The sequence below is a fragment of the Thermobia domestica genome, chromosome 16, assembly GCF_964235325.1.
Source record: "Thermobia domestica chromosome 16, izTheDome1.hap1.1, whole genome shotgun sequence".
Classification (NCBI taxonomy): domain Eukaryota; kingdom Metazoa; phylum Arthropoda; class Insecta; order Zygentoma; family Lepismatidae; genus Thermobia; species Thermobia domestica.
In genome coordinates, this window is record NC_137469.1 from 78,362,527 (window position 1) to 78,389,886 (window position 27,360).

At 35.4% G+C, this 27,360-nt stretch overlaps 1 protein-coding gene across 8 annotated transcripts in view; it reads right to left on the reverse strand.

Moving 5' to 3' along the window:
• LOC145673181 (multiple PDZ domain protein-like) overlaps positions 1 to 27,360 on the reverse strand; it is an 817,414-nt gene that overhangs the window by 729,338 nt on the left and 60,716 nt on the right. For all 8 annotated transcript variants that reach the window (XM_081742643.1, XM_081742640.1, XM_081742641.1 and 5 more), the window contains exons 2-4: positions 15,838 to 15,937; positions 13,908 to 14,059; positions 8,393 to 8,614 (exon numbers count right to left, since the gene is read on the reverse strand). In XM_081742643.1, the coding sequence (XP_081598769.1) occupies positions 8,393 to 8,614; positions 13,908 to 14,059; positions 15,838 to 15,853 (390 nt within the window). In that variant the 5' untranslated portion in view covers positions 15,854 to 15,937. The remainder of the gene's footprint in view (positions 1 to 8,392; positions 8,615 to 13,907; positions 14,060 to 15,837; positions 15,938 to 27,360) is intronic.

A 27,360-nucleotide genomic window follows, 5' to 3' on the forward strand; every position in this document is an offset into this window, starting at 1 on the left:
GACCCAAATATTAATGTCGCAGAGGGTCCTTAAATCAAAGAGACTGTTACGGCGTTACGACAACAATCTGCACAGAAAGATTCTGTTCACTGACCAAAAGGTGTTCACAATTGAACAGGCCTACAACGCCCAAAATGACTGTGTGTATCCCACGTCATCTACTGCAGCTGCTGAGGCAGCTCCAAGAGTTCAGAGGGCACATCATCCTGCCTCAGTGATGGTTTGGTAGGGAGTGTGCTACTCAGGCACAACCCAGCTGCATTTTTGCGAAAAGGGTGTTCAACATCTGCCAAGGTGTACCAGGGCACAGTGCTAACACCTATAGTAAAACCACCGTCTGCTACCATGTTCCCTGGATAAAGTGGACCTTCCAGCAGGATTCCGCTCCAGGCCACAAAGCGAAAACAACGAAGGAGCGGGTGGCACAGAACGTCCCCGACTTCATTTCTACCGCTGATTGGTCTTCTAGCAGCCCGTACCTTAACTCGTTGGACTACGACCTTTGGGCAGTCCTTCAGGCAAAGGTCTGCAATAAACGGCATCCATCTGTCGACAGTCTGAAACAAGCCTTGACCCGAGCAGTGAACAATTTTCCCATGGACATGGTGCGTAATGCCATTGACCAGTGGCCAGACAGACTTCGTGCCTGCATCAAGGCCAAGGGGGGACATTTAGAAAAATGATTCGTGCGTCAGGTGTACAACATATCAATGTAAAACATGACCAAAATAAATTGCCTTGGTGTTAATACTCTCTGTGTTATTCACATTCAAACTTGTGACAGTATTTATGATATAACTAGGTAGATCAGGGTCAGGGTGTCTGCTAAAATTCCAAAATGAAATTTCGTGACTTTTTCATGACCTTTTCTTTACCAAATTATAAAATTTCCTATTATTTTCAAGAGCGAATTTGGGTGCGAATTAGGCCGAATTTTAATCCATGTGCTTAAAACATACTTTGCTTGCGATTTGGTAGCGTTTAAAGCCGAACATAGACATTTTTGGTGGTGAACTTTGACATTTTATAGAACAAAATTTTTCAATCTGTACTTAAATTTGAACAGTTAAAAAAAATCGGGACCCAAAAGCTAAATTTCGTGACTTTTTCGTGACTTTCATGACCATTTTCTGATTTCGTGACTTTTTCTTGACATTCGTGACCAATAGACACCCTGAGGGTGCAAAATTTCAAAGTCAGACGCTCTCACCAATCCAAAAATGATGGTTGCCAGTATCTCTCACGTACAAATTATGAGGTAAACCACTTCGATTGAAGGTGGGAAAGGAGGGGCGAATTACAACGTTGTGAAGACTTCACTTTCCATGTCCATTATGAAGACTTTAAATTCCTTGTTTTCTCTCACTCAGTAACATTTTCGTGCGAAACAGACACTGTGCAGCCCTGAGAGTTAGGCAGAAACCATTTCTACTGAACAGTAATCGCCAGCCCTAAATTTCTAGTCGCCAATGGCGACCTGGTAACCTGAAATTTTGCGCCCTATTATAGATGATGTGCAAATACCACAAAATCACATCATCTGAACTACTATTTGCATATTCGAGTAATATAAATAAATTAAATTTTAACGGCACTGGTAAGGATAGCATTATTATACGCGGCTTAATAGTAAGGACCATATCAGCTACAGAAACAACATTGATAAGCAGGTTTTTTAATTAGATACACTCGTTAATTAGATAATTAGCATAGAATGTGCTAGATACACACGAAAGTACATTATCCAAATTTAAGTATGAAATTATTTGAATATAAATGGCACTAGAAGAACAACAGTATTACCGGCAACTTGTTTGTAAGAATAAATGAAGTCAGTACATCAGCTTCCAATGATATTTCTAAATCGCAGTTTCTTATCTTCTTACGCCAGTACCTCTTTAACTGCCGCACGATACCAAACTAGTGTAAGTAGTGATTTGCGATTTTGCTTTGCATTCAGGAGAGAGAGTTTTTAACTCAGTTGCCGGCCATCTCGACACAGTCAGTTTTATCAGAAGAATGTCGGCATGGTACTTTTAAGTATAGATCCTAATGTACTGAAATCTTCCTTAAACAGACACTTCTCCACAACATGGACAGATCTTTATGTTCCAGCAATATATGTAATATTACGGGAGTGGTCCCATGCTTTTACGGATACGGGTAGTCTTCTTTCCTCGTATCATTCTGCTATTCTTTTTATAACGGATAGAATAGTTCATACGTATTTAGTGCATAAAATATTTTTTGTTATGTCAAAATAAAGCTGCGATACAGTATAGAGTACAGAAATTTCGAAGAGAAATCACTATCTAAAGAAAATATAATACAGGCAACTATTGCATACTTTGCCCAATTAAGTTTATAAACATTCATGGTTGGTGAGTTCCATATATGTTTTTAATATTTTATAATGAGGTTAGCTGCTCTTATTGCATTTTTTTTTTTTTTTTCGTATTTTTCAGTTTTTAGAAGGGATGACATTACGATAAGGAATTAGATTTCTGGGCTTTCGGCACATATGGCCATATTAGCCCTTGCCTATGAGGGATGACGTCCCTCGACGAGCACACTACTTGGGAATTGGAAAGGAAGAAAGGGATCTGGAACTATTACGTGAGTTACCATCCCAGCATTTGCAAGATGTGAATGAGGGAAGCCCCACTCAGTATGTCTGGTCTGAAAAAGTTCTTACATTTTTTCGACCGAGTGTCCCCAACGGGAATCGAACCCCCGACTGCTCGCACCCAAAAAGGGATTATATGTACTTGAAAAAAAGTCCACATGTGAATATTATATACTTATACCGTATTTGCAGTACATGTCAGTATAAACTTTCTCCAATGATATTTTTTTCTTTACAGGGGTTATTTTGCCCTCCTCCTTTTCCCACAGTAAGTCGATATACGTCTGTATTTAAGTTTATACCTCATGTATTTACTTATATAATTACCGTATGAGGTATGAGTAAGCTAATTTTTTGTAACCTCTCTCTAACGAATATCTGTCATTTACGGACAAATAAGCATGTCCTATCAGTGTCCATTACTCACATGTTTCGCTGTACTATCTTTCCCACTATTGAGGATCGTTAATGATTCACGTGAACATCGACTTCTACCTGAAAGTTCGTTAAATAAATACTTAAAGGATAATTTTGAGCAATAATCATAACTCGAACTCGGGAATATACGCAACAAATGTATGTGTCTGGACAATTTGGCTATATCGGAAGATTGAAAAGTTAAGATTTCCTCCGATTTACACAATGGTATTAATTTTGGTATTTTAAAAAACTAAATCCTGCCTAGGTCTTTCCGCAAAGGGACTTTTCTTTTTTCAATCATATACGTGGGTACATCTCAAATCCAAATTGTCTTATTTTTATTCGTAACATTTATCTTATAAGCTCCATCCATAAACTGCCATTTCATTGGATTATTCCATTCCTTAACTCATGAAAATTCTTGAAAATGGTTTAAACGGAAGATAACTGTTTGTACACAGTAAAGTAAGCAATTGCAATAATGAGGTATGGTTTTTATTTTACTTTCTGAACTTCAAAACAGGTTGTTTTACATCACATCATGTATAACCATGAACAGAAATATCGTACCTTCCATGCTACTGAACAACAGTACATGAGGTAAATAATTTTGTTCGCAATTATACAGTAAACTTTAAAGCCACACAATCAAAAAAGGAAGTTGGGAAATGTGATAAACTATATTTATGTATTGCCGTATTTCTAGGGATATTAAATTCTTAATATACTTACTGGTAATACTGATGAGAGCCATAAACAATGTAACAGGTGAATATTACTTACTACAATAATGAGACTTCACTCAGCAAAATTTCAGATCAAATTAACTAAAAAAGTATAAACCAATCACTTCAATGTTAAATGCAGAATAAGCTAGCAATTTATTTTGCTCTGATTTTTTTTTCTTTCTATTTTCATGCAAATCAGTATAATTTGTGAAACAGCAGATTGTAACTAAATTATAATACGATTATAAACCAACATCTACATTACCATTCAAAACTTAACTAGGCAAATGTACTAACAGGCATTAGATATTAATATATATATTTGTTTCACGAACTTAAGTCAAACGTTAGCCTTTTCTTCTTATTATTATTATAATTAAAAAAACTTGTCAAACAAACAAATATATTATTGTTATTTTACATTTTGGTCCTTGCAGCATGCTTTCATTCCGTCGTAGTTATAATCATGCATGTGTTCTTCCGATTATATCAATATCTGATTTCAATTAATACAAGATATCAATGTGTATGGACTAGCGTAATATGTTAAGACGATCAAATCAACAATGTGTATAAATTCTACAAATTAGTGTAACATTTTCTCACAATAAAACAAGAAATAATAAACACATCTCAAGTAATTCTTTTAGAATTCTATTTTGAAAATTATAGCTTTGTTTCTGCACTAAGTGGTACGTTAAAATACACTAAACAAAGGAAAAATTATTACAACAGACAAAGAGATTGAACATATAATGATGGCACTGAAAATAGTTACAAATACAGATATAAAAATGAAAATAAAACTAGGCAGAGGTTAAATCCTAAATTTCGTAAGTATAATTTTTACATAGGGTAAGTTGAAAAGAGTTTAGAGACAATGTTATCTGTCAAATTCAAGAAATGAGTGGAGAAAATAAAGCAGTTTCAGCAAATGATAAGCATCAACTTAAAGAATAAAAGCGTACAAAAAACTGAAACAAAGATTTGTTTAGTCTAACTGAAACGCTGGAATTAGAATTAGACGTTTAGACATCAAGTAGAAGCAAGCACAGAACTGTACAATTAGTGGTTCACAATATAATATGCTAAACTTTAATGACTTAAAACAAAATGTAACATATAGCGTACTTTTTCCATGTTGTGTAATTATGTTTTACTTCTTCTGGTAAATAGTTCGTTTTATACATATCACTGCAGTTATACTGCTTTGAAAACTTCTCTATTTTATTTATGGCATTAAATGAGAATATACTAATGGTATAGTATTTATTAAAATCAGAACACATTAATGTTTAAAAAAAAAAAGAAAAAAAAACTATAAGAACATATTTCCAATGAAAGTCATGAAGCGCAAGCAAAAAAATTTATGACCTGCATAAATAATCAGAAGCAAGACTCCATGTTTAAAGCCGTACCAAACTAAATGTTATCCTCTCTCAACTAAAGTGAAGAAGTATAAATATCGTAATATTGGAAGACCTTCTTACAGAGCTTCCAGATATTGAATATTTCAAAAAACGGAAGAGAAACTTGATACTTTTTTTTTTCGAACCTTCGGATCTTACATGATTATTTGATGAACCTACTAGCAAAACATCACTTAGTTCATTGTATTGCGAGTAGGTACCAGTTTCAAAACATTCTACAAGTTTAGAACCTAATATTCATCCTGACTGGTTCATAATCATTAGGTTAATTTGGCTCCTAAATTTGACCACAGGATACATGAGCATGTCAACGTAGTTATGGATGCACTCATTTTGCCGCATTATTTTAGAAATTTTGTTCGAAATATGCATCCTTGTTTATCGATCTAGTATCAATGTAACTGAGTTGCGAAATATTAAAAAACTTTGTCATAAACAGCTTAAATAATAGGTGAATGTATCCAAATAGGAATTGAGCAAGTATATATAGTGAACTATAAAAATTATTCAATTCCCTAATAGGAAAAACGAAGAAACGTTGACTGGATTGTAATAAATTCTGATTTGTATTCTACTTAAGGTTACCATTGCCTATCCATTTGAAACTTAAGAAAGTGTGTTGCAATGATAATGCCCAAATCTTAACTTTTCCTAACGATAAAATTATCTTTAAACAGCTTATTACACTTCCATCAAACTTAAGGGAGTTCAATTACTCATCCAGTTTTTCATGATTTTCGAACACAATTTAGATACGCACAAGTATTTATTTTGTAGAAGATTAGTTAGTAATCTAGCTCTTACTAAGGGTGACTTATTTGTACAGTGAAACCTGTCAACTTGGCCACCTCTCTAAGTTGGCCACCTGCCTATCTTGGCCTAGTTCGTCTTGAACCTACATTTTCCCATAAGACATTCGTTACTTACTACTCTATAAGTTGGCCGCCTGTCTATCTTGGAAGTTGGCCACACTGAAGCAATGTTTACCCTATGATGATAATGATAAATTTACCTGCGTATCTTGGCCACGAAAAATACAGTTTTGTTATTTTTCTTAACTCTTTCGAATTCCCATATGAGAGGCAGGTGTTCTGTATTTGTGACTGGACACAAAAAGCATAGATTCGCACGATTTGTTCTTGGAGGTCAATGGCCAGAAGACTACCCTCATAAAAGGGTGCTGAAGGAAGATGTGAATAAGAAAAAGCACGTACAGGAATTCAGGAAATGGTATGTATTTGTTTACCCTTTCTGTTTTGGTAAAACCCTTAGCTATATCGGCTCCTTTCTTCAGTGGGAAGCTTTAGTAATTCCGGAAAATTCTCAAGGTTAAAGCTCAATTGTCATTTATTGGCACCTGATTGCATGTCAAAAGGTAGCGGAGGTTTTGAGATATGAATTCCCTCAAGATTCTCTCAAAACATCTTTTGCTCCGAGGAAAACACTTCTAGCTCATTAACAAGAGGTAGTTAACTACAGTATTAGAATATGCATATCTGCCACAAAGAATAAAGCAAATATGTCTAGAATGAACCACCATTCAGTAACAACTGAAAAGAAGTCATATAAATTACGTATGAATTTCTCAATTTATAACTTAGCTTTCCTTGTTTACAATCTGAATAACTCAGTGTGCTATAATATCAATTTCAATAAACTGCGTACCTACACTTCTATTTCATGGTTGTTTGTGTTATTGTGTTTTCAATCCGAATAATCCAATATACCAGACTAGTTTTCAGGAAGAGTGAGGTATGCATATATATTAAACATACTATCAAGAGCGCCGATCCTAGGGGGCCAGGCCCCCCAAAGCTCATGTGGCCCCTATTTTATTTATGACTATACAATGTTTGGTATAATTTGAGTGCAATTTGTCTTAAAATCTTCATATATATACCTTCTGCATCTGAATGTACCCCCCCCCCAAATTTACAGAGAAATTGGCGCTCTTGCATACTATAGTATTATTTTCTAATACTGTATATTTTTATGATTACTCTATATACATTATTTATAAGTAGCTGTCGTGCCACTGCTTATTAAAATGTTACAATCAAGTAATACTAGAAATCCTATTCTAAAAATACACAAATCACACTTATTTTCTGTAAGTTGGCCACCTGTCTAAGTTGGCCACTTTTCGATGGAACCGATGGTGGCCAACATAGACAGGTTTCACTGTATCTAAGTTTAAAACTAGCGAAATTATTTTATCACACATATTTAACTTACGTCTTAAAGTACATCTATGGGGCTCCTTACACTTAAAAAGGAGTGAAGCTAGGATTTAGCGTACTTTTTAGCAGTGAAGCTATATGGGTCATGGAACTACAGCTTAATGTGGGATCTAAACCTCAAGAGTTCGTGCCGGGAATCGAACCCGGATACTTAATAGTCTTTTAAAAAAAATCTCAAGGTTAGTATAAACTCAGAGCGGAGCGCGGGACAATGAGTAGGTGTTGCACACTGACACGTTCCCTACGTCAAGGCGGTTTTTAAAATAAATTTCTTCAAGCACTGTCCCATTGGGAAATCCTAAATCAGATCACTTACTATGTTCGACATAATTCTCATTCTTCTCTCTTCTGGCTTACAAGTAATTTATATTATTTCCCGGATCATATTATATCTAGTACCAGGTATGCTACTGTTTATATTTCTGAGAAGTAACTTTTCTGTAATTCAATTCATTCAGTAAAAACGATCCCATGTAACTAGGTAAGTACATATATTCCTTTCAATTAACATGATTTATGATTAGTTAAAAGAACGAGTGTTCATATAGTAAGAGCAATATATTCACTTTCAGCCTTAAACAATACGCATTGTTTTATCGATAGTCGAATGCAAATCCAAACATCATTCTTAAAAGCCAATCTTGAAGGAGAAATACATGTGGTTCACCATTCCTAACCATGTTTACAATATTTAATTAAAATAACTGAGCAAATTGAAATTTAAACATTTATTCTATGAGAAACTGTTATTAGACACGTACTTATTGTAAGCTCATACAGTAGTACCAAGTAGCAAACAACGTCTTCTGGTCTAGTAATTTACATTCTCTCGAGGTTTCATTTGAATGTGACAAAGTGGGAAATTTAAAGCAATGATAGTTCTTAAAAGTAACATTGATAGAAATGCATCAATACAAGCTAACACGTAAGTATCCAGCAGTACCTTACCTGGGGAGATGATGTATTTTCAGAAGAACTGTGAGAAAGTTTGGCTACAGGTACTCTTTGGTCAAATTCATGATTTTGGAATTCAGGCTCATATCCTGGGTCGTACAAATCCACCGCTGGAGGAACATTTAGGACTAATTCACCCGAAGGAGTAATATCGAAGTCTACTGGAAGGATCGAAGGATGCTGTTGCAACTGCTGATTTAGTTCTGTCAGCGAGTCCTAAAATAAAGAAGAACGAACTATTTTCATTTAATGAATTTATGTACGTATGTACATTCTCCAAAATTTCAACTGATTGTACGAGGTGTGGCAATTAAATAACGAGACTGGTATCGTAAATGTGATGTATTGCAAAGAAAGTTACAATTGACTATTATCCTCTTCAATATACTCCCCTCCCCTATCTATACACCGCTGCATACGTGCCATCCATTGTTCAAAGCAATGCTGTAGGTAATCAGATGTCACACTGTTCAACAACTCTGCCGTTTTTCGTTTCACTTCTTCCACAGACTGAAAATGTGATCCCTTCAATGCACTTTTAACTTTTGGGAATAGATAAAAGTCACAGGGAGCCAGGTCTGGGGAATACGGAGGATGGTCGAGCACAGGAATGCTCTTGGCTGCTAAAAACTGCTTCACAGAAAGCGAATTATGGGCAGGCGCATTGTCTTGGTGGAGGATCCATGCATCGTTCTTCCACAAATTCGGTCTCTTCTTCCTTATTCTTTCCCTCAGCTTGATTAAGACTTCTTTGTAGTAGGTCTAATTCGCCGTTTTACCATGAGACACCCATTCAGTCATGATGATACCCCTGATATCGAAAAAACGATGAGCATTGCCTTCACTTTCGACTTGCTCATTCGTGCTTTTTTCATTCTGCTTCTGCATTAGGACGGAGGGTTTTCTTACACCCTTTGTAAATATTCATAAGTTCTTTATAAGTACTACGTAGTTAGAATATGATATGTTATATCATTTGAAACATCTCAAAATAATAATAATACATGAAGTTCAAATAGAATAACTAGTGTATATTGCTTTTACATTCACATTTTCTTTCTTTCTTTTTTAAATCGTAGTTTACACTTAAAATATTATAACTCTTAATGGAACTTGTAAAGACTTACCAGTTATACCTCTTTGGAATTGTAATTGAATGGGTGATCGAGAGATGTAACGTATTATCAGTAGTTATATATGAAAGGGAAGTAACGGAGAAATATTTCCAACAATAACGGGGGAATATTTTCAACAAAAGTTACTTTATTTCTGATTCTTTCCAATTACTACTTGGCAACACTCACAAAAGCAACTAAAAAATTTAGGGATGTTTTATTACATATCTATACTTTATCTTGGAAGCTTCGTGCAGATCTAATCAATATTAGATGTAATTATTGTCCCATTTGAACTGTCAATGCGAGGGCGCAAAATGAAAATTTCTGTATGCTGTCGGTTTGCTGTATGGTGTCAAATAGTTTCGTAGATAAACAGAAAAAAAATCCGATTGTGGAAGTTATTTGTAACACAGAAGAGAGTAGTTTTTGGATAAGAAAGACCCAAAGGTAAGAAGGATCACAATTTATTCCACTTTCTAAATTTATATAAAAAAACGATACTATGACACAGTAATGAAATTATATATACAACAGAATATTTACTACGTATTTCTTTATAATTACCATCAAAGAGAGAAACTGTCAAACGATTACGTGAAATGCATTGCAATGTGAAATACATATTTAGTTAACATGGTAGGGTTTTATTATGCTATTATTTGAATGAGTTAAATAGTTTTACAAAATTTGAATGAGTTAGTTTTACAAACTGATATATTTTAAGTGCAATAAATGAACTTTAACAAATTCTGAAATTCTTTATTATGAAAATGATCTAAAAATACTGTAATAATCCACTTTCTATCGCTGTGATTGTGTACGCTTAATAGTCTCTTTATCGAGGCTGAAATATAGCTTTTGTGATATTGAATGACAGACATTCATTATCGTTAAAATACTGGTACGCTGTAAACTAACATTGTTATTCGTTATCTAAATTGTCTTCAGCATTTGTCCTTTAAATGTAAATATAATTTCTATAAACAGAAAAAGAAACGTTACCTTACTTCGAATAGTTCGATTCAAAATCTAAGCAGACGCTAATTTGATTTAACTTTTTAAACCCTTTTGGCATCCGGGTTTTTTTTTTGGGGGGGGGGTATTTTTTAGACTTTCAGTTAAGCAGCTACTGCGTCGTCACTATTTATCCTAGGATCATGGTTTATACCTCATTCTCTTCAGAATGTAGCTGGCTTTCAAATGGTACCACTTGCATGCTCATACCATATACCAGGAGAGGGAAAAATGATAAAGGGGAAATTTTTTCACACTTTGAGCCCCTCTGGAGCGGCCCTGTGTGAACGTAGAGATCTCCATAAAATCTGATAAATAGTACTTGGTAGATTGAATGCGTGTGCCTAATTTCAAGTTTCTACCTTGAATACTAAGGACGGGAGAAATTTTTTATCAAGAATTCCCACAATGCCCCAAATGACCGCAAAACACCATGATCTCAGGTAAAAAAAATTCCTGAGACATCTCTATTTACCCTAGGACTATAATCCGCCAATCATTCTCTTCAGAATAGAACTGCCTTTCAGGCGGTGCCATTCATATGTCTCCATGTATCTAAGGCGGGAAAATCAGGAAAAAGGGATTTTTTTGGTCTAAATATCCCTTTTTTCAACTTTTAGCCCCTCTGGACCCCCCCCCCCTGTTTTAACGCAGAGATCTGAAAAATCTGAGAAATACTACTAGGTGGGCTGAATGTTTATGCACAATTTCAATCTTCTAGGTGCAAAAGTAAGCCCGCCAAAAAATATATATACCGACAATGTACCATATTCCCGTATACAGAAGGATATTTTGTAAAAATTCCCTGAGACATCCCTAATTACCCTAGGGTCATGGTTTGCACATCATTTTCTTCAGAATAGAACTGCCTTTCAGGCGGTACCATTCACATGTCTCCATCATGTATCTAAGACGGGAAAATCCCGAAGAAAGAGCTTTTTTGGTAAAAATATCCCTTTTTCAACATTTTGCTCCTCTGGATCCTTCCTGTTTTAACGCAGAAATCTGAAAAAAAAATCTGGTAAATACTACTCGGTGGACTGAATGTTTGTGCAAAATTTCAATCTTCTCCGTGCATAAATAAGCCCGCCAAAAAATAATGAACATAGGCTTAATAAAAGAAAATATATATTTTAGAATTATGACGTCATCACCTCCTATGTCTCGACGCAGGAAGGTGTGAAACCATATGTAAGGTCTTCTACAATGCATCTGGACTTGAAAAAAAAACGGACGAAAAAGCTCAAATAGGAGAGTTATAACGCAGTGTACCATGAAACACCCGTATGGTACAAATTGTACCATCGGATCCCCAAAGGGTTAAAGCGATAGTGAAATTGAGAAAACTTTTACAATTTCACAAATTTGATTTAACTTTTTTAAAGCGATAGTGAAATTGAGAAAACTTTTACAAATTTGTTCATCTTTAACATTTGGACAATTCGACTTGGGTTTTAAGAATCAAAAATAATTTACATCTATTACGAGGAAAGGAAAAAGAAAAGTTTCCTAGTGTATAGCAACCCCTTCAAATCTACGTGTTGAATGTTTTTGTAGCCAGGAAATAAAGCCTAAGCACTAGGTAAACACAAACCAAATTTCTGAGTAGCTTAAAGGTCAAAAGTTTGCACCTTTTCAAAGAGAATAATTTTGTTCCTCATAGACACACATTGCATTTATTTATATTCCTGTTCCAGAATCACAAATATTTTACAAATGTAAGTCAGATATTATAGTATATAGTTTTAAATATAAAATGTACCACAACATGTTGTAGCTGTCACAGTTTAATTTCCCGGAAACTGTTTCTGAGGTTTTCCATTACCATTAATAGAGCCGAATTTCCGCACTCCATGCTACCATAGAGAACGAGAAGGAAAAATTTGCCCTCTCAGACTCTTTGAATTTTCACAACATATTTTGCTTTCGAAACTCCTGACATCAGTGCTACAGAAAGCTGTTTTGAGTGCATTGCGTGCATTGACAAAACGTGATTGCGTATCACACGCGCAGAATAAACTCGCCTAACGTTGGTCAGGCGCGTCTGTTAATGTAGTGTACGAGTTCTGGGAGAGCGTTTGTTTTCTCGCTAGGCCGGAAATGTCCCCACAACTGAGTCGCTTTTTTACAAGGTTATGTTGTAGACTTTTACGACGCAAAGTTCAATATTTCAATAATCTGGAGGCAGTGCAGAGTAAGTAAGGGTTGTGACGTTACATTGACTTTACCAAGAAAGTGGTCGGCCAGTGTAAGGGTTTCGTGAACCCGGCGTTCAGTTCTCTAAAAAGAAGTCGGTAATACGGACGTGCATACAAGCCACAACCAAGAAGCAGGCGAAACTTAGAAGAATGTCCTCCGAAGAGAATTCCTTGATTCCATAAATGGCGAATCGTCAACCGCACCTTGCACCAACGACTGAATCTTCAAAAGGCGTTTAAGACTTGCAGTCAGTACCTTACTCACGTCTACCGACGGGAACCAAAGCAAGTGAATTTTCGAAAGCCGCATAAGCGGCATCTGGCAAACCAAAAGTGGTGATAAGTCGCTACATCAGATAAAGAGTGGGTGTACCTTTCCGAATTGCTGCAAACCGAGAGACATCATGTACACAGACAAAGGCGCGAAGTACTTCATAAAGTGGATCCGAACATGCAGAGAGGCTTTTTCGAAAGGGTTCATGGTGATTGCCAGCTACTGTCGTCGAGGCAAACTGAAATTTTAGCAGGGTGAAGAACTATAAAATCAACTCAAAGTACGACCAGGAGCAGATCCTGAGGCCAATCTACGAGCAGGAATTATCAGAAATGTATGCAAATGAGATCAATATAATCCATATCCATCAAGACAAAGTTTCATCACACACCTCAAGATTGTTTCTCGTATTCGACTAAAATATGAAGGAGGTTACTGGAAAACAAGCCATACCTTTCAACGAAATATCTGTGAAGTCTCCAAGGCGCAAGTCCAATGGACTTTTTTGGATTTGGACTGCTTAAAAGGACTTTGGGCAAGAGGTGTGTGACATCTGTAAAGGACTCTGGAACGCTATAGAAGAGAAACGGAACAAGATCCCACTCGCAGTTCTTCAAGGGAGCATTCTACAATGAAAACTATGTTACCGGGCCATTCTTGGGATTCAAAGAAGACACATCCAGGAGTGCCGCAACTGGCACCATGGATTTTCGTAACTGCTTGGAAAGTACAATTAGAACACATACGCGCGGAACAGCCTCTGTACTAATTTGACTCAGATTTCTATTTGTTCCTTTTTTTTTTTTCTAACTGTATAACGCTTGTATTCTCATGAAATATATAGCACTTTTAGTAATATTTTTTTAAATAATAATAAGTAACAGCAAGATGTTTACAAAACTTACCTGAACTGTGACAATTCCTCGAAATATAGGATTTTCAAGAAACGATATCAGAGTATGTAAGTCGCTATTGGTTTGTGATTCAAGTTTTGGATCATCGCTCGCCTGGATAGTATGTTGGATATGTTCAAGAAGCTGAAGAGCGGTAGATATATCTGAAAGTAAAAAGAAAATAGTAAAAGACATAATCATAATATACAAAATATCAATCTCTCTCTCTCTCTCTCTCTCTCTCTCTCTCTCTCTCTCTGGTGTATAAAACTTCAAGGCATTTAACCAACAATACATAATTGAAGGAATCTCTAAAAACAAATGGTAATCTATCTCTTCATTCCCTTACAAAAGCCCACCAACACAGTCATTAATAAAGTAATATAGTGTGTAAAACTTTGGTGTCCATAGTATCGAGTTTGATTGCCGGCAGGAGTATAATTTTCGGGATTCATTTAGCACTGTAGTAGTCTTGAATTAAGTAGAGGACTCTGGTTGAAGAAATCCTAACATTATCTCACCACATATTACATAGTTCACTATGCACGATCTGGAAGCATTATACAATTTTTCTGATAATTTATTTACAACTAGGTGAAACACGCCTTCTTTGCACGGAGAGGATAAGATGTATGCAATTTATCATATTTAAAAGTACAAAAATGAGTGAAATAAATAAATAAGAAAGAACCCCCTTTAGCATTATCTTATCAATATGAGTTAAATAACGACGAGCAATCTCTTTACGTTATCCTTGTCAATCCACGGCCGACTTCACATATCCCTTTATGCCTTAAATGTCATCGGTGTTTAAATGTCATCAGCACCGTTACTAGTTAGCTTAAAAATAGCGAAAACTACGAATTCTACCTACACTAATATTTATGCTGTGGTTTTGAACATCACATTTTTCATGTAGTTCGGAGTTTGCCTTCACACCACCACCAACCGCCTGACGCTGCGGTCGCCGCTAAACCGTTGTCAACCCAGACACCTAGCGTGTTTTTAACTAGAGATATTTCCATTAAACTACGAAGAACGTGGTTAAGTGCTCGGAGAAGGCTGCAGAGCCTTAACTTCGCCACGTAAAATAAGTCATAAATAAATAAATTAACAATAATACTGAAGAAAATATAGACAATGTAAAAGAGACAAATATGTCCATTGTACGTCAAAGAGATACGTGTGAGATATTGTTCTGCATTTCAGCACAGGGCTCGAATAAGTATTCCCACCATAAAATGTTATAGTTCTTTTAATAAACACAATGACAAGGAAAAACATTAATTGAAATTTAGTATACAATTAACTTCTCTATTTTGGATTAATTACCAGAGCAATTGCAATAAAGCTCTCATATATATTTTTTTTTAAATATCTATGATGGACAATGTTACGTTAAAAAGTACGTCAAGTTGCCTTCACAAAGTCTAAACTTTCATCAAAATACTTCGAGTCATTGTAAGTCTATTTACATTTTAACTACTACATTACAATTTCTACAATAACTACGGTCTGTTGATCATAAGAAGTTTCAAATTTACATATATTCGGACTACTAATGAATGAACTTACTTCCTTTAGACATACGAAGCGTTTTAAAGTGATTATTAAATAATTGAAAAATTGATGTAGAATTATAGGAGAAAGAAAATAAACGGAAGACAATGACAAACTCCGCGAGAGAAAAAAATAAACAGTAAACGTTTGAGAGGCATAGTGTTCGAATCCAGCGGTAACTATCGTGAAGCATGTCTAAAAAATATTATTCATCCGCACCACGTAAATGTTGGAATGATTTAGGCCCTGACAAACTTCTTTCAGACATTCTTTTCATCTGGTTGCTAACATCTCTAGTGTGAAATACCTTCAAGACCCATCTGGAACTTTTTCAAATAAACGATTTTCTTACAACCGAAATAGTTTACATAATTTAACTCACCTGCACTCAAAGGCATGGTTGCCTCTAAATAAGCTACCAACGAGGTTAATTATTTCACAGCTGTTCACTACGATGTTAATTTTATATACATTGTAATGACCTGGAACGAAAATTAAACAAATATGGTTAGGCATTTACATTAAAAGACCAACTGAATATTAGAATAACAGCACAAAAAAAACGTATGATTGGACAGTCTAATTATACTAGAAATACACATTATATTTTTAATCAGCAGTCAAAGTGTTAAAGGGCATTAGGGCCACACGCAGATTGTCGACTGAGTTAAATGTTTAACATTGTCACAAAGAGTTAACCACTTGTCACTTTCATTAGGAAGCATAAGAGAATCTGATCGCTTCTCTCCTAGAATAACATTTTTTCAGATCTTTATTTTTAAGGAAAGTTTATATATATATATATATATATATATATATATATAGTGCAAACTATAATGATATTTACATGCATTCTATAACGAGACACTTATTGTATTTTTCACATTATGTAATTTGCATCTTGTTATCAGGTCGCTCTATCATCCATAGCAGCCTAAATTAACCGGTTCGTCATTTATTCTCTGCATTTGCCAAAACTAAAAATGAAATATTTAGCATAACTTCAACCCTGTGTAGGCTGAAGGAGACGAATGACAAATGAATTATAACAGAATACATGTAAATAAAACGCAAGAAAAAAAGAGTGAGAACTCCAAGGAGCTTTATGGTTACCGTATCTAAGCTCTACATGCCTATGGGTGGTATCCAATTAAACTTTCTCACTGTAGGTGAGCGCTAATCTCTCTCTTTGGACCTCAATTAAGGAAACTGCATGTCTTATAATACGGGGTGGCATAGTCAGAAACCAGCTACAGTATCGTATTTCCCCATATAGCAAGAATTGCTTCCAAACTGTAAAATGGGATTTTAAAAGTGTGAAAGTGGATTTAGTAGCATCCCTCAGCCCCGCCCCTTTCTTCCGAAGATTTAACACTGTATATATTATAGGCCTATAGTAGAGTTTCCCAACCTTTTTCTATTTGCGGTACACTACGTGTGTAATTTGAATTCTCACGGCACACTCATAGATATTATTATTTGTAAATATAAAATACGGTGATATATATATATATATATATATATATATATATATATATATATTTGTGATTACTGATCTCACAGAGAAATATAGCATTCAGGTTATTAAAAATACACTTTCTTTTTCGAAAACTGTATGCAACCTTTCACTAAGAAGGAAGATTACTTAATAACGAAGGAACAAACAAATCTCTTGTACTTTTAAAACACAAATATAGGTAACTTGTATGCATGTTTGCTTTGTCGAAAGCATTGAATGATATTTTAACATTTCAAGTTACAAAATAGTCTGCAACAATAAAGGAGCAATCATGGTCATAACAATGATAACAAATACTTTTTCTGAACATTAAAAATGTACAGAAAAGTAATACGGTATATGAAACTTATAATTTATTAACATGATTAATATACGTTACAATTTTTAAAGATTATATGAAGATTAGAATTGTCAATAATATTAGTAACGTAACAATTTCTAAATAATATCTAATTGAAGGTTACAATTGTTTAACCTTTTCAGGACGGGCAGGAATTTCAAGAAAATCGTAGACCTTTACTTTGGCGGCCCTAGCACCCCTCCTAATTCTTCCATGGGTATGAATTATACCTTGTTGGAAAGCTTATGAAACAAAGATTCTAGTAAGATAACCTTTGAGGCTACCGTACCTAACCCGTAGAAGAAGAAGAAGAAAGAGAAAAAGTGAAAAAAATATTTTTTTCGAAATTTGTGAGAGTCTGGCAACACTGTTTCTAGTCGTACGCTAGAAAAAATATTCTGACCTGTAGGCCAGACATTGATAATAATTATAAAAAAATTAAGGGCAAAGGTACAATAGCTAGGTTAAAAAAAAAAAATCGGAAAATAGAATCTAGGTGAATCATCCTGTTCCTATTTTCCCGAGAAATTTTCGTCTACCCTTACGTTGGCAGGCTTGGCGACGCCCCTAAATGTCACACATAAACAAACCATACCTCGTTGGAAACCTTATAGAACAGACATTTCAGCAAAGTAACTTTCGTGTCTCTCGGACCAAATTAGTAAAAGAAGAAGAAGACGAAAATCATTTTTTTTTCGAAAATACAATTCTTCAGAATTTGTCAGACTGTGGCAACGCTGATATATACCGTACGCAAGCAAAAAAAAAAAAAAATCTCAGATTTACGCCAGACACTGGAAACAATGATATCAAAAAATGACGGGTTTAGATTCAATAGGAATGGAGGGAAAAATTCTGAACACCGAGCCTACGTGAATCATCCTGTATTTTTTCGATAGATTGTGGTATACGCTAACATTGGCAAGTCTGGTGATGCCCCTAATTGTCACAAGCATATCATCTATACCTCGTTGGAAACCTTATGAGACACCCATTTCAACAGGGTAAGTTTCGTGTCTCTCGGACCAAACTAGTAAAAGAAGAAGAAGACGAAAGTCAAAATTTTTGCGAAAAAATCTATTTTTTCCAAATTTGTCCGACTATGGCAACAGTGGTATCTGTCGTACGCAAGGAAAAAAATTCTTACATTTACGCCAGACATTGGGAACAATGATATTAAAAAATGAAGGGTTTAGGTACAATAGGAATGGAGGAAAAAATTCGGAACCCCGAACCTACGTGAATCATCCTGTATTTTGTTCGAGAGATTGTGGTATACGCTAACATTGGCAGGCTTGGTCACGCTCCTAATTGTTACAAACATATCAGCTATACCTCGTTGGAATCCGTATAACACACACATTCCAACAAGGCAAGTTTCGTGTCTCTTGGGCTAAATTAGTAAAAGAAGAAGAAGACGAAAATCAAAATTTTGGCTGGAAAATCCATTTTTTAAAAATTTGTCGTACTATGGCAACGCTGTTATTTCTCGTACGCAAGAAAAAAAAAATCTCACATTTACGCCAGACATTGGGGACAATGATATAAAAAAATGAATGGTGTAGGTGTAATAGAAATGGAGGAAAAAATTCGGAGCACCGAATCTGCGTGGATCATCCTATATTTTTTTTCGATAGATTGTGGTATACGCTAATATCGGCAGGCTTGGCCACGCTCCTAATTGTCACAAACATATCAGCTGTGCCTCGTTGGAAAGCTTATGGAACAAACATTCCAACAAGATAACTTTCGTGTCTGTCGGGCCAAACTAGTGAAGGAAAAAGAAGACAAAAATGAAAATTTTCGGTGGAAAATCAAGTTTTTCGAAATTTGTCGGACTATGGCAACACTGTTGTTTGTCGTATGCAAGAAAAATAATTCTCACATTTACTCCCGTTATTGTGAACAATTGTGCAAAAAATAAACCGTGTAAGTGCAGTAGGAATGCACTATTACTAACGGCAGAGAATAAACTCGCATTGGTTCACCTAATATTCTTCGTCGCAAGATCATTGATTTTCTTTCCTTTTGCTTCGTCAGGAAGATTTTTTTTCTAAAACTAAATAACTTGTCAAAGGAGGGAGTTGAAAGAAATGCATATTTACGACCCTTAGATTCAACTGATAGCTACAGCTGACTCTGACCAGGCTAAAAATAGAACGTTGCGTTCTGAGGTGATAACTGTTTTCCTTTCGCTCTCTCTCTCTCTCTCTCTCTCTCTCTCTCTCTCTCTCTGTGTGTGTGTGTGTGTATGTCTGTTCAATAAGTTAACTTGTTGGAATGTCTGTTCTATAAGCTTTCCAACGAGGTATAGCTGATATGTTTTTGACAATTAGGAGCGTGGCCAAGTCTGCCAATGTTAGCTTATACCACAATCTCTCGAAAACATACAGGATGATTCACGTAGGGTCGGCGTTCCGAATTTTTTTCTTCACTCCTATTCCACCTAAACCCTTCATTTTTTTACATCGATGTTTCCAATGTCTGGCGCAAATGTGAGAATTATTTTCCTTGCGTACGACAAGTAACAGTGTTGCCATAGTCCGACAAATTTCGAAAAATTTTAATTTCCCCCCAAAATTTTGACTTTCGTCGTCTTCTTCTTTTACTGGTTTGGCCCGAGACACACAAAAGTTACCTTGTTGGAATGTTTGTTCCATAAGCTTTCCAACGAGGTATAGCTGATATGCTTGTGATAATTAGGAGCGTGGCCAAGCCTGCCGATATTAGCGTATACCACAATCTATCGAAAAAAATAGATGATTCACGTAGGTTCGAGGTTCCGAATTTTTTTCTTCACTCCTATTGCACTTACACCATTCATTTTTTTATATCGTTGTTCCCAATGTCTGGCCTAAATGTGAGATTTTTTTTCCTTGCGTACGAAAAATAACAGAGTTGCCATAGTCCGACAAATTTCAAAAAATTTGATTTTCCACCCAAAATTTTGACTTTCGTCGTCTTCTTCTTTTACTGGTTTGGCCCGAGACACACAAAAGTTACATTGTTGGAATGGCTAATCTATAAGGTTTTTAACGAGGTATGGTTTGTGTGTCTGTGATAATTACGAATGTCGCTAGGGCTGTCAACGTTAGAGTACATTACAGTGGATATTGAATAATATACAGGATGTGTCACGTAGGTGTGGGGTTCTGAATTTCTTTTTCCATTTGTATTGAACCGATGGGTTTGACTTTTGTGTATCATTGTCCCAAATATCTGTCGTAAATGTGAGATTTTTTTTTTCTTGCGTACGATGAATAACAATGTTGCCAGAGTTCCTCAAATTTGAAATATATTTTTTTGTGTTTATAAGAAAATATACAATAAGAAAAAGGGTAAATTCAATACCCCTCCTATTCACCCCTCTCAAGCCCAAAAGTCATGGACTGGGTATGGCTAGTTAGTATGTTCATTTGTCTCTATGGATGCCATTTTTTATCCTTGTAGCTCCATCAGGGGGGTACCTCCCCCCAAATTCTGAAGGGAGAGAGGGAACACTATAAACACCCAACTTTGCCCCCCTCCCCCTTCACGGAGGGACCCATTAGATGAATGATATACACAGGATTAGAAAGTTCCATCCTTTCTGAAGAGATACATACCAAAATCATATCTCTAGGTTAATTAGGAGCTGAGCTAGAGAGGTTTGAATTGCTGGCTCAAGGGTTGAGCCGTTCGTCCTGAAAAGGTTAATAATAATGCATGAAGGTTACAATTTTTAAAAGATAAGTAAAAAATGTTGGTGCGCGATTCAAAATTAATGTGCAACTTGAGCTTGATGTTCTTTCACAATCTTCTTCAATTGTGAACGAATAGTTGATAAACACACGCTCATATCGTGTTCCAGAGTTAACAGTTGTGATCTGTTCTTACACTCGATTATGTTCATCGCAGAAAATCCTACTTCACTTAAGTAGGATGTAGAAAAGGGAATGAAAATTTTCACAGCCCTTGTAGAAATAACTGGTTATTCTCTCCGGAGAGAAATCAAGAATGATGCTATGTCTTGCTGTGAGTGCTGAAGCTTCAAACATCGGTCATTCCTCACATCGACAGGTTCATAGTAATCTGAAATACAATATACATTTTTCCTGTCTTGTAATTTGTTGATATAGAATTAGTATTTTTTTTTTTCGATTTCCTCGCGCCACACCAGCGGCCAATTCGCGGCACACCGGTTGAGAAACGCTGGCCTATAGGATAACAACAAACATTACCGTCAATACCGTTAAATAATAGTATTCCCAACTCTGAAATTAACTCTTCTTCTATAGTGACATTACGCCAATGATTGTAAAACAAGTGTACACAATTGTATGTTTAATATTGTAGCAGAGTTGTGAACATTAAGAATAATTGGTAAAGTCATTGCTCCAACTTGTTCAATACTATTATTTCACTTTATCTTGCATCTATACGATATTTTATACCGTTTTCAGAAAATGCTGTTCTCGAATGACAAAGCCAAAGTAAATTCATATTATATATACAGTGAAACCCCTACTAACGGACACCTCTATAAAGCGGGCACCTCCCATAACGGACATATTTTGTAATCCCCAAACACAGTAATAGGAAAAAACATATTGGCAAACCTCTCTAAAGCGAACACTCCCTAGTACGGACACGGACAGTCTTTCTGGTCTTTTATAGGTATTACTTATATCCGTATTACGGACACCCTCTCTAGAAACAAGTTGGAAAGTGCAGTAAAAATACACTTTTAGTAATTCATACGTATGTCACCAAGGAAGAACATGTGGTTGTGACAACATTTTGCCTCCTCAACTGTCTGTTCAACAACCCAAAGGAAAGGTCTCTGTTTCAGAACACCCTTATATCCTTTGCTTGCATTCCACTCCCACCCAACCTGCTTCAGAAACAAAAATGATTGACAGTTGCCCACTGTTTGGAATGACACATCATTCTATTGTCCCGCTGAAATCTCTAACCAAACAGAAGACAAGTTTGGTATTTTTGACCACGGTTATGCATATTGTCTTTTAAAAAAGTCATTGCTGGACTGCAATTAACTCACAAATTAAAGCAACACACCGAAAACGTAGTAAGTAGCGATAACTGTAAAGTGCAGAGAACTATAACATCTTATTCCCATATTGTGCCTCGAATTGGATGGCGCAAGATAATGCAGATACAGTAGAATTTTGGTAATATTCATAAATACGTGATTCATGCAAAAAAAAAAAAAAAAAAAAAATCTAATTGCATATTACCTTGTTTATTAATTTAAGTAAGGAAATATTGAAACCTCTCTAAGGCGGACACCTCTCTATAGCGGACAATTTTCGATTCCCCATGGCTGTCCGCTTTAGGGAGGTTTCACTGTATATATACAGGGTGGGCCATTTTAATTAATCCACGGAAATATCTGAAAAATGATAAAACATAGAAGAAATGTTTTAAGTACACGTTATATATTGCTAAGGGGGAAAACCAATTCCGCCAAAAGTACTCCTCCCCGCCCCCCCTAAATGGGGGTAACGGGGGGTAACTTTGAAATGTCAAATGGGAACATGGGTCGAGTAATACCTCGTTCGAAAGGTCTTGGAAAACTAAGTAACGCTGTACCAAAAGATGTTCCATATTGTGCACCGGTTTCAAAATGGCCGCCATAATATGGTTCGGAAACTCCAGTACCCGTAGTATGAAAACCATGGAAGGTAAATGAATGGAACAAAATTGAAATACATAAATATCATAGAGCATATCGAACGGTGTGGTCCCTGTGATCCCAGTGGCCTCCCTAAAGGGGTCTTGTGGGCTAACTTCAAAATTTCAAATAGTAACATGAGTCGAGTGGTACCTCGTTCGATAAATCTTGCAAAATCTAACATATTGCAGGAGACAACGATTGATGTGAAATGGCAGTGTTCTCAAAAGGCCGCCGAAACATAGTATCTGTGTCAGAGAAAAGGTTTAGTACCCGTAGTATGAAAGCGATTGGAGATAAATCAACAAAAGAAAAACTGGAGTAGCTAACTGACCTAAGGCACATCGAGAGGTGTTGTCGGGGTGACTCCAAGGGCCAACTGAAAGGTATCCGGGACCAACTTGAAAATTTCAAATAGCAGCTTGAAGCGAGTAACATCACGTTACATAGACAAATTAATATCAAACAGCTTCTGTAAGAAAATTTTCGACATGAGACACCGTTTTCAAAATGATCGCAAAGACATGGTGACTGTGTCTAAGAAAACGTCTAGTGCCCATAGTATAAATACGGTTAGACATAAATGAAAATAACGAAAATTAAATAGGAAAACCTCGGAGGCGTTCCAAGGCTCGTGAATAATACAACAGAGATAAAAATATTAGAGTAAAATTGCCATAATGTATAGAGAGAAATCCAAGTCCTGCAAAATAATCTCTCCCTGCGCTCTGTATGTGAGTGGGGTGGAAAGTAAAGTGGAAGTTCAAACGAGAACTCTACTTTAATTCGTAAATTAAGGCTAACCTTACAAATAGGTATGATGTGGTTGAAACATTTGTTTGTAAGGATGACGCTGTAGTGACTAAAAAAAAAGAAAAAAAAGAAAGAAACTTTTATGCAATGCGTGCTGGTTATTCAGAAAGCATTTCGGGGATATACGTACACACCGTTTCGTCCCTCAAGCTCACAATATGACATGAATGCTAATAGTTAATCAAAATGTAACTGTGGCCATCCGCGTTAACTTAATGCACCAATTCTCTATGCATGAAGTCTGCCTTCCAAACAGCATTGGGTAGGTCAAGCGTACGCCCGAACCGTTGTCCGGTCGGACATTGAAATTTTGAAGTTAGCCCACAAGACTCCTTTAGGGAGGCCACTGGGATCACAGGGATTACATCATTCGATATGCCCTATGATATTTACGTATTTCAATTTTGTTCCATTCATTTACCTTCCATGGTTTTCATACTACGGTTACTGGAGTTTCCGAACCATATCATGGCGGCCATTTTGAAACTGGTGCACAATATGAAACATCTTTTGGTACAGCGTTACTTAGTTTTCCAAGACCTTTCGAACAACATATTACTCGACCCATGTTCCCATTTGACATTTCAAAGTTACCCCCCGTTACCCACATTTAGGGGGGGCGGGGAGGGGTACTTTTGGCGGAATTGGTTTTCCCCCTTAACAATATATAATGTGTACTTCAAAAATTTCTTCTATATTTTATCATTTTTCAGATATTTCCGTGGATTAATTAAAATGGCCCACCCTGTATATATATATATATATATATATATATATATATATATATATATATATATATATATATATATATATATATATATATATATATATATATATTAGACTGTCGAATGCATCTGTCACTATTTGACACCAAATGATGTATTATCTCCTTTCTATCTACGAAAATTTAAAAACCTGCTACTTTACTTTGTCAATCTATTGTTTTGCCAGTTAGTGATTTCATCAATTATTAAACTAAGAATGTTTAATTAACTGAGCAACCTGATGATCGTTACAATTTTGTATACGATTAGGAAAATATAAGTAACCTCTAGAAACAACGATTTTTTATTTGAATTGGAACCATGTAAATTTATTGGTGACTATCAAGCCTCTTGGGTGTATATATATATATAAACTAGGGAATCAATATCAATGTATACATAAATTTTTCACATAGTAGGGATTTTTTGTAACATCTTCCAATTTGTCCGCCATTTTAGGCGTAATGAGGAATAGGCAAAGCAAGGATCCTTATCTCGTCTATCTTGTCTAAAATGGATACAAATCTGATTGTTTATCTGTTATAACTCATAACCGTCTGAAACAATTGGTTAGACGAAGCGATGTTAACACGTGAGGAAATAAACTACGTGTAGGCGTTATATAAAATCCAACGGGTCAATCCATGCTGTGATTAAAAAAAAAAAAAAAAAAAAAGAGAGAGATAAAACCTTGTAATGAAATACATGTAAGTTTTCGAAAACTGTGGTGATGTGGGAAAAATTGTGCTTCATGTGATGTTTACAATCATTAATGAATACCAAATATCAAATAAAAACCACGTAGTGTTATTTGGAAACAATTAAAAGTTCTAGCAAGTTGTCAACACTGCCAACCGAATTGCAACGCACGTAAAAATTATCATATTGATACAAATAAACTTTCTGAACTTCATCATAACTTTAACACATAGTTCTGATTTAAAGTGAAATTTATATTTTATTTTCCATTGTCGCGAGCCGATTTGGGGTCCCGAGTTGGAAACCCTGTAACTTCGAAAACGAAGCGGAATTCGACTCATGTTTACAGGAATTTTTCTACTGGATTTGATGTCAGGATTAATCTCTCAAAATTTTCATACTCCCTTTCAATTCGCCTTGTGAATAGGATCTAAATGCCCATAGGAAATATTTACATTTCAAGTACAAAATCAAAATTTCAATAATTAATTGCGAATGTTTGGGGCTGCAGATGCATGAACGGTTAACGGATATTAAATACTTAAGTAGTTCTCCAATACATGTAAAAAAAAAAAAAAAAAAAAATCAGATTTTTTTTTTTGGACAAAATGGCGTACAAACATGGTGTCTTAATGAAATTTTCAGCTATTCCATCATGCTATAACGTGGGATGTAATAATGAGAAAGGTAAGTCCTTTACATTTTCAAGAGAGCTTATGGAGTAGATTTTGATGCTAGAAGCAGATGGTCGATATTGCTCGTGAGGACAGAAAAAAAAAGTTTGAAGTTAGCAAAAATTTCACCAACATTGCGAGTGAATTGTGCGATTCCTATTGGACCAATAGACGAATTTTGGCCCTCCACCGAAACATACAACTTTATACTCTTCCTGCTATTGCGATTATGTTACTAAGTACACTCGTTTCTCTACAACAAAAGTTTTAATTTGACATGTTTTTCCGTTTTTCGAGCAATCCGAGAGGAGGGCAGCCATTTTGGAAGGCTGTATATCGAAGGAAATTTTTTTCAGCAAAAAGAAAAAAATATGGGTCTAATAACACTAGTTAACAAAGGTTTTGTTACATAAAAGGAAATACCTGTTCTTAAAGGAACTTTTTGCGCTGAATTCGAATATGCACTCGGTTTTTCTCCATCACGTACGATTTTCCCGTAACAGAGGGATTTTCGGGAAAATCCCTCAAAAATTTCCCTTTTCGTTTATTTTACACCCCAAGATCTTGTCCCCTTGCATATACTAACATAGAAATTATACCTAAGTATACTTTGATTCATATTTAACAAACCCTCCAAGTTTCGTAATAATCGCTTTATTCTTTCTAGAGAAATAAATATGTTTGTATGTATACTGTGTGTACTGTTTATTGCACCTGATAGTAATGCTTTCAGATCTCTTAAGTTGAGGTAAAACGTTTTGCTTTACTACCACAAACACATATATAAAATATAATACAATATAATTTACAAGTGTGACAATTTACAATAAACAATAATACAAATGTACCAAAAGGTCATGAAAAGACAATCAAAACTATCACAATCAGTGGCGGCGGTTGGACGTTAGAAGTGGAGGGGCAAGACATGATCTGAATAATTGTATATCAATGTTAGATTTCCTGATTGTTTCTAACACTGTTTCATGAAAGGTTGTATAACTAATAGGATACTATCTTTTTTCACTTAAAATGCCGTATATCGTATTTCAATTTTATTAAGGAAATTCATAAGAGCAATGCAGGTAGGTACTAGCCCTTTATACTCGTAAATAACGAAAGTGTAAGAAGAGATTTAAGTTTTTGCTCATGAACATCTTAAAATTCTGTCTGGAAAATTGTGTGATCAGATTATTTAATAAATTTGCAAAATAAATAAATAGAAAAGATAATATTAATCATAATAGTAATGAATAATGACGCTTGTTTTGCACAAGTTATATTGAAACTGGGAATTAACATTTTATACTTTTAATTCCACACATGCCATTAAATGAATGTTTTTAGTCTTAGAAAATGAAATACAATAAGTACTGCAAATATATGCTATGACATTTAAAGAAATTTGCAATTGCAATATTAATT